This window comes from Salvelinus fontinalis, chromosome 5 (genome assembly GCF_029448725.1).
Source record: "Salvelinus fontinalis isolate EN_2023a chromosome 5, ASM2944872v1, whole genome shotgun sequence".
In the NCBI taxonomy this organism is placed as follows: Eukaryota; Metazoa; Chordata; class Actinopteri; order Salmoniformes; family Salmonidae; genus Salvelinus; species Salvelinus fontinalis.
In genome coordinates, this window is record NC_074669.1 from 43323771 (window position 1) to 43339680 (window position 15910).

Consider the following 15910-nt stretch of genomic DNA (forward strand, 5'->3'; position numbering starts at 1 on the left):
ACAATGTGAAATGTAGACAAGCTGGTAAAGAAAACGTCCTTGCGCCACTTAGACAGTGATCTACTCTTATACATAAATACTCATAAACGTGACTAAAAAATATAGGGTGGACAGGGATTGATAGACAATTTAATTCTTAATACAATTGCGTTATTACATTTTTTAATTTATCCTTACTTTTCAATACAGTTTGCGCCAAGCGAAGCTACGTCAAAAAACATGGCGTCCTAAGCCACTAAAATGTTTCGACAGAAACACGATTTATCATAATAAAAATGTCCTACCTTGAGCTGTTCTTCCATCAGTATCTTGGGCAAAGGATCCTTTCTTGGGAGAAATCGTCTTTTGGTGGAAAGCTGTCCTCTTGCCATGTGGAAATGTCAACTACGTTCGGGATGAACTGAAAAGCGTGTCCAACTTTTCACATCGTTGCAAAAATAAATGTCCCAAAATCGCACTAAACGGATATAAATTGCTATAAAACGCTTTAAATTAACTACTTTGTGATGTTTGTAACTCCTATAACGAGTGAAAAGATGACCGGAGAAATATAACAGGCTAAACTAACGCTTGGAACAGGAGAGGGTCGGTGTCTTCCACGCGCGTTACGCAGCAAGAAAAGACTTGCTAGCTAAAGGTTTTTTTCATTTGTAGGGCCTGTGAACGAGCAATCGAGCCCGTTGGAATCGTCATCACGTAAAGGCATCCAGGGGAAGACGTAAGAAGTGTCCGTATAGTCATAGCAACGACAGAGCCCTTTTAAATGACTTCAGAAAAGTGGCCAACGTTTCTCAAATCTGACTCCATGTCAGGGAAATTGCTGTAGAATGGGCTCTGTTCCACTTAGAGACAAAATTTCAACTCCTATAGAAACTATAGACTGTTTTCTATCCAATAATAATAATAATATGCATATTGTACGATCAAGGATTTTGTGGGAAGCCGTTTAAAAAATTAGCCACATTAGCATAAATAGTCTAAACAGCGCCCCCATCCCCAACAGGTTAAAGACATCATAATGTTGTTATTTTAAACCGAGTTATCAGTTTATGTCAGTATATTGCGATTTTCGGGTATTTCATTTCCTGGCGTTCTAGGGGGTTGGGTATCTCTCTCTCTCAAGCTAATGTTTACTGCTAATTGCAACGTGGAAGAGGACGTTCTCCAACCTAGCAATGATTATTTTGGACAAAGGACACCTTTCCCAAGATTCTGATGAGAGTTCATCAAAAAGTAAGAACTATTTATGCTGATAATTCGTTGTTCTGTTGAAAAATGTCAAATAATAATTCCGCCATGAATTTCGGTGCGTCTTGCTTTAGCGCACGCTGTATGCTTGAAGTAACGTTAATTTTAAAATGGCGCGGGACAGATTGCTTGAGGTTTTGGACACTATTCTCATTGTATAAGCACGATTTGTGCCGCTAAATATGCACATTTTCGAACAAACTCTATATGCATTGTTTAATATGATGTCATAGGACTGTCATCTGAAGAATTCTGAGAAGGTTAGTGAAAAAAATAATATATTTTGGTGGTTTAGACTTTATCGCTATTTTTGCCATGAATCAATGCTGTTGTGATGTTTGCTATTGTGGTAAGCTAATATAACGCTATATTGTGTTTTCGCTTAGGAAGCAACACTGATTGACAATACATTTCACATGCTGTTGTGAAAATGGAATAGACAAAAGGTGGAAATTATAGGCAATTAGTAAGACACCCCCAAAAAAGGAATGGTAGGTGGGAGGTAGGAGGTAGCGGTCCTGCTGCTGGGTTGTTGCCCTCCTACGGCCTCCTCCACGTCTCCTGATGTACTGGCCTGTCTCCTGGTAGCGCCTCCATGCTCTGGACACTACGCTGACAGACACAGCAAACCTTTTTGCCACAGCTCGCATTGATGTGCCATCCTGGATGAGCTGCACTACCTGAGCCACTTGTGTGGGTTGTAGACTCCGTCTCATGCTACCACTAGAGTGAGAGCACCGCCAGCATTCAAAAGTGACCAAAACATCAGCCAGGAAGCATAGGAACTGAGAAGTGGTGTGTGGTCACCACCTGCAGAACCATTCCTTTTTTGGGGGTGTCTTGCTAATTGCCTATAATTTCCGCCTTTTGTCTATTCCATTTGCACAACAGCATGTGAAATGTATTGTCAATCAGTGTTGCTTCCTAAGTGGACATTTTGATTTCACAGAAATGTGATTGACTTGGAGTTACATTGTGTTGTTTAAGTGTTCCCTCTATTTTTTTGAGCAGTGTATGTTATCAGACTGTCATCTGATGAAGTTGTTTCTTGGTTAGTGGCTATTTATATCTTTATTTGGTCGAATTTGTGATAGCTACTGATGGAGTAAAAATAGTGGTGTCTTTTGCTAACGTGGTTAGCTAATAGATTTACATATTGTGTCTTCCCTGTAAAACATTTTAAAAATCAGAAATGACGGCTGAGTTCACAAGATGTGTATCTTTCATTTGGTGTCTTGGACTTGTGATTTCATGAACATTTTATTATATTATATCCCTGTGGCTTTAGGCTAGGCTATGCTAGTCAGCTTTTTTGATGGGGGTGCTCCCGGATCCGGGTTTGTGAGGCGTTAGAGGTTAATGCAACCGCTGTGTCAGATTTCAAAAAAACTTTACCTAAAAAGCACACAATGCTATAATCTGAGTACAGCGCTCAGAGCCAAAATATGCCATAAAGATATCCGCCATGTTTTGGAGTCAACAGAAGTCAGAAATAGCATTATAAATATTCACTTACTTTTGATGATCTTCATCAGAATGCACTCCCAGGAATCCCAGTTCCACAAAAATGTTTGTTTTGTTCGATATAGTCCATAATTTATGTCCAAATACGCATTTTGTTTGTGCGTTCAGTCCAGTAATTTTGTTTCTGCGTTCAGTCCAGTAATCCACATTCATGACGCGCAGGTCAGGCGAAAAGTCAAACAATTCCATTACAGTTCGTAGAAACATGTCAAACGATGTATAGAATCAATCTTTAGGATGATTTTAACATAAATCTTCAATAATGTTTCAACCGGAGAATTCCTTTGTCTTCAGAAATGCGATGGAAAGCAGGTCGCTTTCACGTGAGCGCGCATGTTTAGTTTGTGCCAGACACCTGACTCAAAGAGCTCTCCTTCCCTCATTATTCACAGTAGAAGCATCAAACAAGGTTCTAAAGACTGTTAACATCTAGTGGAAGCCTTAGAAAGTGCAAAATGACCAATATCCCACTGTATATTGGATAGGCAAACCTACAAACCTCAGATTTCCCACTTCCTGGTTGGATTCTTTCTCAGGATTTTGCCTGCCATATGAGTTCTGTTATACTTACAGACATCATTCAAACAGTTTTAGAAACTTCAGAGTGTGTTCTATACAAATCTACTAATAATATGCATATCTTAGCCTCTGAGCCTGAGTAGCAGGCAGTTTACCCTGGGCACCTTTTCATCCAAGCTACTCAATACTGCCAACCAGCCATAAGAAGTTAAACAATAAAAGCTGATTTACCAACATTTCTGAAAATTGATATATAGTGGTTTGGAAAGAAACTCTTCATTTGGACATTTTACGCCTTGGTGTTCTATTAGATTTCACCATTTCATGGCGTCTATCATTAGGTGTGATTTGAGATGTATCAGTCATTAGCTGGATTCCAATATTATCATGCAGTCTTTGATATTTCTTACTGAGGTGGAACTGCTGGGGCCTCAATTATCACCACTGTAACTAATTGGCTGGTGTGACAGTGATGGGAGGCAAGGAAACACATTAATGAAGCACCACGTTCTTCCTAATCACTGAAACGCTACCAAAAGGAATGCCTGCCTGATGCCTGATCAGACGGTGTGAAATTTCACTTGATTAGACAACAGTGTAATCAGGAAGTGCATAGGAGATGTTGTACCCACTGTGACTATTATAACCTACCCTAACCAGAAACTGTGGATTGATGGCAGGATTCACACAAAAATGAAAGCGCTAACCATCGCATTTAACCATGGCAAGGTGTCTGGGAATATGGCCGAATACAAACAGTGTAGTTATTCCCTCATTAAAGCAATCAAACAGGCAAACGTCAGTATAGAGACTTGGAGTCGCAATTCAACGGCTCAGACCCAAGACGTATGTAGCAGGCCACTTCGCGGACACCGACATATTGCTTCCGGACAAGCTTAACAGGTTCTTTGCCCGCTTTGAGGCTCTCCTTCTCCGTGGCCGACGTGAGTAAGACATTTAAACGTGTTAACCCTTGCAGGGCTGCCGACCCAGATGGCATCCCTAGCTGCATGCGCAGACCAGCTGGCTGGTGTTTTTACGGACATATCCCTATCCCAGTCTGCTGTCCCCACATGCTTCAATATGGCCACCATTGTTCCTGTACCCAAGAATGCAAACGTAACTGAACTAAATGACTATCATCATGAAGTGCTTTGAGAGACTAGTCAAGGATCATATCACCTCAATCTGTCACCCTGTCACTCTAGACCCACTTCTATTTGCCCCAATAGGTCCACAGACGATGCAATCGCCATCACACTGCACACTGCCCTATCCTATTTTGACAAGAGGAATACCTATGTATTCCTAACAATCCGCACCCAGGTGGTGAAGGTATGAAACAACGCTTCGCTGCGCTGATCCTCAACACTGGGGCCCCACAAGGGTGCTTACTTAGCCCCCTCCTGTACTCCCTGTTCACCCATGACTGCGTGGCCATGCACGCATCCAACTCAATCAAGTTTGCAGATCACACAATAGCAGTAGGCTTGATTATCAACAACGACGAGACAGTCTACTGGGAGGAGGTGAGGGCTCTCTCACTCAACGTCAACTAAACACAGGAGATGATCGTGGACTTCAGGGAACAGCAGAGGGAGCATCCCCCCATCCACATCGACGGGACAGCAGTGGAGAAGGTGGAAAGGTTTAAGTTCCTCGGCGTACACATCACGGACAAACTGAAATGGTCCACCCACACAGACAGTGTGGTGAAGAAGGTGAAACAGCTTCTCTTCCAGCTCAGGAGGCTAAAGAAATGTGGCTTGTCACCTAAATCCCACACAAACTTTTACAGATGCTCAATTCAGAGCATCCAGTCGGGCTGTATCACCGCCTGGTACGGCAACTGCACCGCCCACAACCGCAGGGCTCTCCAGAGGGTGTTGCGGTCTGCACAACACATCACCGGGGGCAAACAGGACACCTACAGCACCCAATGTCACAGGAAGGCAAAAAGATAATCAAGGACAACAACCACCGAGCCACTGCCTGTTCACTCTGCTTCCATCCAGAAGGCGAGGTCAGTACAGGTGCATCAAAGCTGGGACTGAGAGACTGAAAAACAGCTTCTATCTCAAGGCCATCAGACTGTTAAATATCCATCAGTAGCACATTACAGGCTGCTGCCTTATACATAGACTTGAAATCCCTGGCCACTTTAATAAATGAAACACAAGCCACTTTAATAATGTTTACATATCTTGCATTACTCATCTCATGTGTATATACTGTATTCTATACTATTCTACTGTATCTTAGTCTATGCCGCTCTGACATTGCTCCTCCATATATTTATATATTCTTTATTCCATTCCTTACTTAGATTTGTGTGTATTGGGTATATGTTGTGAAATTGTTAGATTTTACTTGTTAGATATTGCTGCACATTCGGAACTAGAAGCACAAGCATTTCCCTACACCCGCAATAACATCTGCTAAACACACATATGTGCCCAATAACATTTGATTTGACAAACAACACGTCAACATCTCCTCTCCTGCAGATCAACTCTGTGTGTGTGCATGTGTGTGCGCTCCCACACGTGTGTGCATACTGTATTAGACTCCTGATAATTATTCCATATAGAGGCAACAACAGAAACCTTTCGAGCATTCGATTTTCTCTGATGTAAAGTGTGTTAACCTTTAAAGCAAAGCCAGCCTTGGCAACTCTCAGTCTGCTGTAACTGCCTGCACAGGGTAGGCACATTCTGCTCAAAAGGTTAGCATGCTCCCATCAAGTTGTTGTGACAAATGAGTAAACACTTTCCCTCTCTCACTCACTCACTCACTCACCTCACTCACTCTCTCATAGCATTACACATCATAACACATGAACAAACACAATGCTAATAAACAAACAAACTGAAAGTAAGACAGAAAGAAATGGAGGAAGAATTCAGGAACTGAGCTGTTTGTGTCTCAATTATATGGAAAGAAACGTAGGCCCCTCAGCCTGACAAAATCTGGCAGCATGTTTGTGTGTATATGCCTGTGTATGTGTGTGTACTCAGAGAGCGAGAGCTGGCAGGGTGGCTTCTCTCCACGCAGGCAGAGAGGCAGGCAGGCGAGGTATTGATAAGCTGGAGGTGCAAGGTGAATGGTGGATGAAGGCTAATATCGCCGGTGGCTGGCTGAGGCTCCTGCAGTACTGCTTGCTGGAGCCTGAAAATTCCTTTGACAGATGACTCTCCGCCCCGGCTGGTGAGGCATGGAGTGGCGGGGGGCTGATGGCACAGGCTCACCAGAGCGGCGCAGAGTAGCGTCATGTTGTGCAAACCTGCAATTTATACTTCCGCCCCTGGCATTAAACCCGGCTGATGATATGCAAGAAGCCCCCCTACCATTCCATTCTACCTCCATCACCAGCCCACAAGCCCTAAGGAGTTTGCATACAGTACTAGTTCCAGACAAATGCTTTATTTTCCTATTCTGTTATACACTATATACACACAAGTCTGTGGAAACCCCTTCTAAGTAGTGGATTCCACCCACCAACCCCTCTTTTACGCTACTGCTACTCTCTGTTCATCATATACGCATAGTCACTTTAACCATATCTACATGTACATACTACCTCAATCAGCCTGACTAACCGATGTCTGTATGTAGTCTCGCTACTTTTATAGCCTCGCTACTGCATATAGCCTGTCTTTTTACTGTTGTTTTATTTCTTTACTTACCTTTTTTGCACTGTTGGTTAGAGCCTGTAAGTAAGCATTTCACTGTAAGGTCTACCTACACCTGTTGTATTCGGCGCACGTGACAAATTAACTTTGATTTGGCTATTTCAGCCACACCCATTGCTGACAGGTGTATAAAAATCGAGCACCCAGCCATGTAATCTCCATAGGAAAACATTGGCAGTAGAATGGCCTTACTGAAGACGTGGCACCGTCATAGGATGCCACCTTTCCAACAAGTCAGTTCATCAAATCTGCCCTGCTAGCTGCCCCGGTCAACTGTAAGTGCTGTTATTGTGAAGTGGAAACATCTAGGAGCAACAACAGCTCAGCCGCGAAGTAGTAGGCCACACAAGCTCACCGAGCGGGACCGCCGAGTGCTGAAGTGCGTAGTGCTTAAAAATCGTCAGTCCTCGGTTGTAACACTCACTACCGAGTTCCAAACTGCCTCTGGAAACAACTTCAGCACAACAACTATTCGTTGTGAAGCATAAGGAAATGGGTATCCATTATCCATGGCCGAGCAGCCGCACACAAGCCTAAGATCACCATGCGCAATGCCAAGCATCGGCTGGAGTGGTGTAAAGCTCGCCGCCATTGGAGCAGTGGATACTTCTCTGGAGTGATGAATCACGCTTCACCATCTGGCAGCCGTACGGACAAATCTGAGTTTGGCAGATACCAGTAGAGCGCTACCTGCCCGAATGCTTAGTGCCAACTGTAAAGTTTGGTGGAGGAGGAATGGTCTGGGGCTGTTCTTCATGGTCTGGCTAGGCCCTTTAGCGTTAAGAGGAATCTATTTAACTAATTATGTGACTTCTGAAGGTAATTGGTTGCACCAGATCTTATTTAGGGGCTTCATAGCAAAGGGGGTGAATACAGTCGTGGCCAAAAGTTTTGAGAGTGACAAATATTAATTTCCACAAAGTTTATTATGTGTCTTTAGATATTTTTGTCAGATGTTACTATGGAATACTGAAGTATAATTACAAGCATTTCATAAGTGTCAAAGGCTTTTACTGACAATTACATGAAGTTGATGCAAAGAGTTAATATTTGCAGTGTTTAAGACCTCTGCAATCCGCCCTGACATGCTGTCAATTATCTTCTGGGCCACATACTGTCTGATGGCAGCCCATTCTTGCATAATCAATGCTTGGAGTTTGTCAGAATTTGTGGGTTTTTGTTTGTCCACCTGCCTCTTGAGGATTGACCACGAATTCTCAATGGGATTAAGGTCTGGGGAGCTTCCTGGCCATGGACCCAAAATATCGATGTTTTGTTCCCCAAGCCAGTTACCACTTTTGCCTTATGGCAAGGTACTCCATCATGCTGGAAAAGGCATTGTTCGTCACCAAACTGTTCCTGGATGGTTTGGAGAAGTTGCTCTCGAAGGATGTGTTGGTACCATTCTTTATTCATGGCTGAATGGATGCATCTCAGGATGCTTTACTGTTGGCAAGACAGGACTGATGGTAGCGCTCACCTTGTCTTCTCCAGACAAGATTTTTTCCGGATGCCCCAAACAATCGGAAAGGGGATTCTTCAGAGAAAATGACTTTACCCCAGTCCTCAGCAGTCCAATCGCTGTACCTTTTCCTTGGCTTCTTTGCTGCCCTTCTTGACACCAGGCCATCCTCAAAGTCTTCGCCTCACTGTGCGTGCAGATGCACTCACACCTGCCTGCTGCCATTCCTGAGCAAGCTCTGTACTGGTGGTGCCCCGATTCCGCAGCTGAATCAACTTCAGGAGATGGTCTTGGCGCTTGCTGGACTTTCTTGGGCGCCCTGAAGCATTCTTCACAACAATTGAACCGCTCTCCTTGAAGTTCATGATGATCTGATAAATTGTTGATTTAGGTGCAATCTTACTGGCAGTAATATCCTTGCCTGTGAAGCCCTTTTTGTGCAAAGCAATGATGATGGCACGTGTTTCCTTGTAGGTAACCATGGTTGACAGAGGAAGAACAATGATTCCAAGCACCCCCTCCTTTCGAAGCCTCCAGTCTGTTATTCAAACTCAATCAGCATGACAGAGTGATCTCCAGCCTTGTCCTCATCAACACTCACACCTGTGTTAACAAGAGAATCACTGACATGTCAGCTGGTCCTTTTGTGGCAGGGCTGAAATGTAGTAGTAATGTTTTTGGGGGATTCAGTTCATTTGCATGGCAAAGGGGGACTTTGCAATTAATTGCAATTCATCTGATCACTCTTCATAACATTCTGGAGTATATGAAAATTGCAAACATACAAACTGAGGCAGCAGACTTTGAAAAGTATATTTGTGTCATTCTCAAAACTTTTGGCCACGACTGTACACACATTTCACAGTGGGTGTTAGACACTGTGGCCTGTAGGCCTCTCCAGGTCTCGCACCCACTGTGAAATTTGGTGGAGGATCGGTGATGATCTGGGGGGCTTCAGCAAAGCTGGACTGTTCCGTTAGCAGGAAAACACCATTCTCAAAAGTGACAACAGATGTGATTATGCATGTAATGCTTTTATTATAAAAGGTGCATTTCTATGGTGAAAATTAACTGTGACGTGATTCTCCGCCCATGTAGGCAGCCTAATCTATTGAAGTGAGACCACAAATACTATGTGCACATGTACTGGAGAGGAGAGGTAGGTTACTGAAGTTGATGTTGACCTGGTTTTTATGCCAGTCTAGCGCTCTGGAGTTTTCATACATACAGCTTGTCACGTTCCTGACCTGTTTTCTGTTGTTTTGTATGTGTTTAGTTGGTCAGGACGTGAGCTGGGTGGGAATTCTATGTTGTGTGTCTAGTTTGTCTGTTTCTATGTCAGCCTAGTGTGGGTTCTCAATCAGAGACAGATGGTAGTCGTTGTCTCTGATTGAGACTCATATATAGGAGGCTTGTTTTGTGTTGGGATTTTGTGGGTGTTTGTTACCTGTCTCTGTGTTTGTGTTCTGCACCAGATAGGTCTGTATCGGTTTTGCACATTTGTTATTTTGTAGGTTGTTTGTAGTGTTTCACTTGTGTTTGTATTAAACATGTTTAACACTAGCCGCGCTGCATTTTGGTCCTCTCCTTCACCCCTGGAAGAAAACCTTTACACAGCTATGCTTTGTTTCACAGTTTTGCTCAACTGTTGGTTACCTAGTTATTGAGAAATTATGTAATAACAATGTAGTTGGTTTTTCAAACAATTCATCATAATAGAGAACTAATTGATGCCGAATGGAACATGGCACTGGTTGTTTAAATGACTCACAAAGAAAGAGAACAGCTGGTCATTACGTAATTAGTGTTTTACCATGCAATTTGTACTATGGGCATACCAGGAAGTAGGCTATAAAGCAAAACACAACTGATATAACATTTTCAGAAGGCCCCTGCTGGTATACATCCACACCGACGTGCTCATGGATGTATGCAATATCACGTTCACAGCTCCCTAATACATATCTATAGTACCATAAATAGTTACAACACACACACACATGCACGTGAGTATGAATGCACGCACGCACGCACACACACGCCCGTCTCCCTTCCCCACTAGCATCTACACCCTATCATCCATTGCAGTCATCATCCAGACGTAAGAACTCACACTCTTCACTCCATCTCAATTCCCCATTATTAACAATCCACCACAGGCGGAGCGTTTACTATGCAGACATTTAAGGCCAGTGGAGATGAGTGTCAGGTTTTGCTGCTCTCATGGAAAGTGCAAATATAAACTACAAGGGGTACTTACCATGGTGAATGCGTAGCATTATACTGTACACATAGAATCCATTCTATTGGATTCTATTTATTTGACTATACATTACTCATGCAGTGCAGCAGGGGTTTCATTTTTGAATAGATGAGTCATTCTGAATTACTTTGATCATCCGCCACTAAGAATAAAATGCAAAGAAACAACAAAACACAAATTCAAAGCTGAATAATTTTAAATAAGCTTTGTTCCTCATGGGGATATAGTAAAATCTATACAATTTAAACTGTTGACATACGTATGGCTCCACGCCATAAAATTCTACAGTAGTAGGCACATTTCTGAACATTTGCAAAGCCTGTTTCTCTGTTCTGTCTTCCCAGATAAGAGAGGTGATCCACTAAGAAGGCGACTCCAGTCTCTGATCTGAAGGAGCCCGTACCTGGAGCATGATCCTTGGTGTGTCTACAGAGCCAGTGAAGAACCTGGGACCTGCCTCCATGTCCACAGAGTCAGCACCCTCCTAGCTCTGCCAGGGGACGCAAGCAACCCCTTTCTAGCTCTGCCAGGGGGGCTTGTACATCCCCTACTAGGTCCGCCAGGGGGCTCACTCCCACCCATCTGCCAGCTCAGATAACCCTCTGGCTGTTGGCAAACACATGTTTGACGTGATCGAATGTGACCGCCGCCGCGCCATCCAGAGCAGCTGCAGCCCCCTGCTCCCCCTGCCTGCTGATTCACCATGCAGTGGAGACGGCGGCACTGCTGCCCCATGAAGATGACCTGGGCCATGAAGCGCTCGTTCTTCCGGACCCACATGGCGGGTCTCCTGTCCCTGGCCCTCCTCTTCACCCTCTTCCTCTTCTTCAGCCACCAGGACTGGCTGCCGGGCCGGACCGGGCCCCGCGACAACCCCCTGACCTACACCGTTAGGGGCTTCCGCACGGCCAAGACCGAGGCAAATCAGAGCTTGAGTCTGCGGAATCTTTGGAGGGAGACAGGCTACGTGCCTCCAAAGCCCCAGCTTAACCTCAGCTCCCAGCAGGCTGAGGGTGGCGGTGGAGGGGGAGCCATGGTGGGTGTAATGGGACTAGAGAACTCGATGAGCGCCAACAACAGTTTACAGCAGGAGATGGGCGTGGGAGGGAGGCTCAATTCCCAGCCCTACCGCTACATCCTCAACGAGCCCTTCAAGTGCAGGGACAGTACCCCGTTCTTGGTGCTGTTGATCGCTGCAGAGCCAGGCCAGGTAGACGCCAGGAACGCTATCCGGCAGACGTGGAGCAACGAGAGCGTGGCCATGGGTCTAGGTTTCGTCCGACTCTTCCTGCTGGGTCTAGGGCGGAGCTCAGACAGGTACACCCAGACCGCCATCGAGGAGGAGAGCTGGGTTCACCATGACATCATCCAGCAGGACTATCAGGACACATACTACAACCTCACCATCAAAACCCTGATGGGCATGAACTGGGTGGCCACCCATTGCCCGCAGGCGCACTATGTCATGAAGACAGACAGTGACATGTTTGTTAACACAGAGTATCTCATCCAGAAGCTGCTGAAGCCCGAGCTCCCACCCAGACAGAGCTACTTCACTGGCTATCTGATGAGGGGCTACGCACCCAACCGCAACAAGGACAGCAAGTGGTACATGCCTCCAGAGCTGTACCCTAGCGAGAGGTACCCCATCTTCTGCTCGGGAACCGGGTATGTGTTATCTGGGGACATGGCGGAGAGGATCTATCAGGCGTCTCTGAGCATACGGAGGCTGCACCTGGAGGACGTTTACGTGGGCATATGCCTGGCCAAGCTCCGCATTGACCCCACGCCGCCGCCCAACGAGTTCCTCTTCAACCACTGGAGGGTGTCCTACTCCAGCTGTAAGTACAGCCACCTCATCACCTCCCACCAGTTCCAGCCCAACGAACTGGTCAAGTACTGGAACCACCTGCAGAGCAACAAGCACAACGCATGCATCAACATGGCCAAGGAAAGGAATGGGAGGTATAGACACAGGAAGTATCACGCAGAGAGACCTCAGTGATGATAACTCTACTTACTGTGGGAAGTCTGGACAGGAAGACAAAATGGTAAGGAAGCGGACAAGAAGAATGATTGGATCTGGAAAGGGCATGTTAAGAGAGCTATACACTACCTGGGAAAGAGCAGTGTTTTTGGTATTGTGTACAGTCAATTAAAAGTATTTTTTTAATTTGAGAGAGATGTTATGTATTGTAAACCTGTTGAACTCTTTTTAAAAAGGGCAGTGACGTTCCATGTTTATGTGCAATATGAAGCATGCACACAACAAAGAAAAACTGCAAAGTGGGGATTTTGCCACTTTCAGGTGAAAATACAATGATCAGAAGAGACAAGGCCAGTGGTTGATGGGGTTTTGTTACACAACAGGTAGGTCACTAACTGTGGGGACAATTCTGTCAAAGAACTATAAACAATGAATAATATTAAGAGTATTTTCATGGGATGGGAAAAGGGAAAGAGAAATGCATCACTACCTACAGAAATTATGAATATATTTATGATGTGGACCACTAATGCTGCCCTCATTCTCATTCTGTTTACTTTACATAATTATCATAAAATATGAATTAAAAGGGTTTACCTGTCAATATGCCATATATTTTATTTACAACCAAGGTGAAAGCACTCAGTATTTTCTAAAGCTTTACATTGAGTGTGACGAGTCTGCACATGAGCAAATGTGCAATGAATTGAATAACAACTAAATGTATTGAATTTCTCAGGTTTCTTTTGCTTTTGTTTGTAATTTTGAGTAATGCCTCACTTGACGCTGCCTATCTGCCATTCACCATTATACACCAACAACTCATTTTGCCATTTTGCAGTCAACATCCATTTACATATATTATCAGGTATGAAGGTAAGACCCAGATGCAGACAGGTCAAAGTAACAATGGTTTAATCAACAGGGGCAGGCAATAGACAGGTCAAGGCAGGCAGGGGTCAGTAAAACAGAGGTGGGGCAACGGTACCGGACGGCAGACAGGCTCAGGGTCAGGTTAGGCAGTTCAATAATCCAGAGGTGGGGCAAAGGTACAGGTCAGAAGGCAGGCTCACGGGTAGGCAGAGTGGTCAGGCAGGCAGGTTCAGAGTCAGGACAGGCAAGGGTCAAACCCAGGGGGGTGAGAAAAAGAGATACTTGGAAAAGCAGGAGCTGAGAACAAAAACTCTGGTTGACTTGACTAACTGGCAACAGACAAACAGATAACACAGGTATAAATACACATGGGATAATGGAGAAGTTGAGCGACACCTGGAGGGGGGTGGAGACAATCACAAAGACAGGTGAAGCAGATCAGGGTGTTTTTTTATTTAACCAGGTAGGCCAGTTGAGAACAAGTTCTCATTTACAACTGCGACCTGGCCAAGATAAAGCAAAGCAGTACGACACAAACACAGAGTTTCACATGGAATAAACTATCGTAGAGTCAATAACACAATAGAAAAGTCTATATACAGTGTGTGCAAATGAAGTAAGATTAAGGAGGTAAGGCAATAAATAGGCCATCGTGGCAAAATAATTACAATTTAGCAATTAAACACTGGAGTGATAGATGTGCAGAAGATGAATGTGCAAGTAGAGATAATGGGGTGCAAAGGAGAAGAAAAAAATTATGGGTATGAGGTAGTTGGGTGGGCTATTTACAGATGAGTTATGTACTGGTGCAATGATCTGTAAGCTGCTCTGACAGTTGATGCTTAAAGCTAGTGAGGGAGATACGAGTCTCCAGCCTCACTGATTTTTGCAATTCGTTCCAGTCATTGGCAGCAGAGAACTGGAAGGAAAGGCGGCCAAACGAGGAGTTTGCTTTGGGGGTGACCAGTGAAATATACCTGCTGGAGTGAACGCTACGGGTGGGTGCTGCTATGGTGACCAGTGAGCTGAGATAAGGCGGAGCTTTACCTAGAAAAGACTTATAGATGACCTGGAGCCAGTGGGTTTGGCGACAGATACAGTGCAAAATGTGAGTCAAAACTTTCCAGCATCTGAATCAGATGGGGATGTGTGAAAACATACTCACTGATAAGAGAGAAAGAAATTAGTACCACACTGTATTATCTCACACGGAGGGAATTATGAAAAAAGTCCAAATGATAACACTGATTAGATTTTATTTAGAAATAAATTCTCCTAACATTGAAGGGGTATTTAGTGTTTACTCCAGATGGTTGAGACGTTCAGTGGGGTGTATTATGTATTAAACGTCTACACACTCCACTGCTCAGGGTCAGCTAAAAGATCATCCATAACTGGTTGAATTGGTGGACGACTCGGAATAGGACAGTTATCAAATTGAATTTATGCATAGCGAACTGGAGCCGCTGTATCAGTGAACTTCATTGCACATCTGTCCTACTCGTTTTAAATCAGCCATACATTTGGGTAAAAATGTAAAGTTCACAATGCAACGTATATACAGTCTGGTCCGAAATGATTGACAAATAAAGATGAGTAAGTGACTATATATAAACTCCCAGTAATTATTGGGTATTTACCAACATTTTGGCATCACTGTGCCTTCTTCAGGGTAATGTCATGAATACTTGAACCAGGTTATGTAGACAAACAGTGCAACTAGTGCAACCAATGACAATAGCGAGAGGTGTTGTAACGGCAGCCTTCCTCCTCTTCGTCTGAAGGAGGTGTAGCAGGGATCGGACCAAGACGCAGCGTCGCTCGTGTTCAACATGATTTTAATGAACAAGACAAAACTGTGAACACTTACAAAATAACAAACGTTGCTTACCGATACAGCCCTATCTGGTGCAGCGAAAACAAAGAGACAGGAAACAACCACCCACAATCCCCAACACAAAACAAGCCACCTATATATGATTCCCAATCAGACAACACAAAACATCTGCCTCTGATTGAGAACCATATTAGGCCAAACATAGAAACGGAGAAACAAGACACACAACATAGAATGCCCACCCAGCTCACGTCCTAACCAACACTAAAACAAGCAAAACACATAAGAACTATGGTCAGAACGTGACAGGTGTGTCATAATGATTAAGTTAATTCAAACGAATTAGTGAAACTGTTAAAAAACAATAGTTTATGGTATATTAAATATATTAGGCTATTGTTGTCAAATAGAAACATAATTGAATATTGTACATCATATTAGCATCAACATACATTATTGTTTAACCTGTTGGGGATGGGGGCGCTGTTTAGACTATTTATGCTAA

The 15910-nt window shown here is 44.1% G+C and overlaps 1 protein-coding gene across 1 annotated transcript in view; it reads left to right on the forward strand.

Annotated features, from left to right (window-relative positions):
- The window catches only part of LOC129855635 (beta-1,3-galactosyltransferase 2-like), a 28287-nt gene extending 14857 nt beyond the window's left edge, over positions 1–13430 (forward strand). The window contains exon 2 of the mRNA XM_055923504.1: positions 11053–13430. Coding sequence (XP_055779479.1) covers positions 11412–12713 — 1302 coding nt within the window. The 5' untranslated portion in view covers positions 11053–11411 and the 3' untranslated portion in view covers positions 12714–13430. The remainder of the gene's footprint in view (positions 1–11052) is intronic.
- The last annotated feature ends 2480 nt before the right edge of the window (positions 13431–15910 follow it).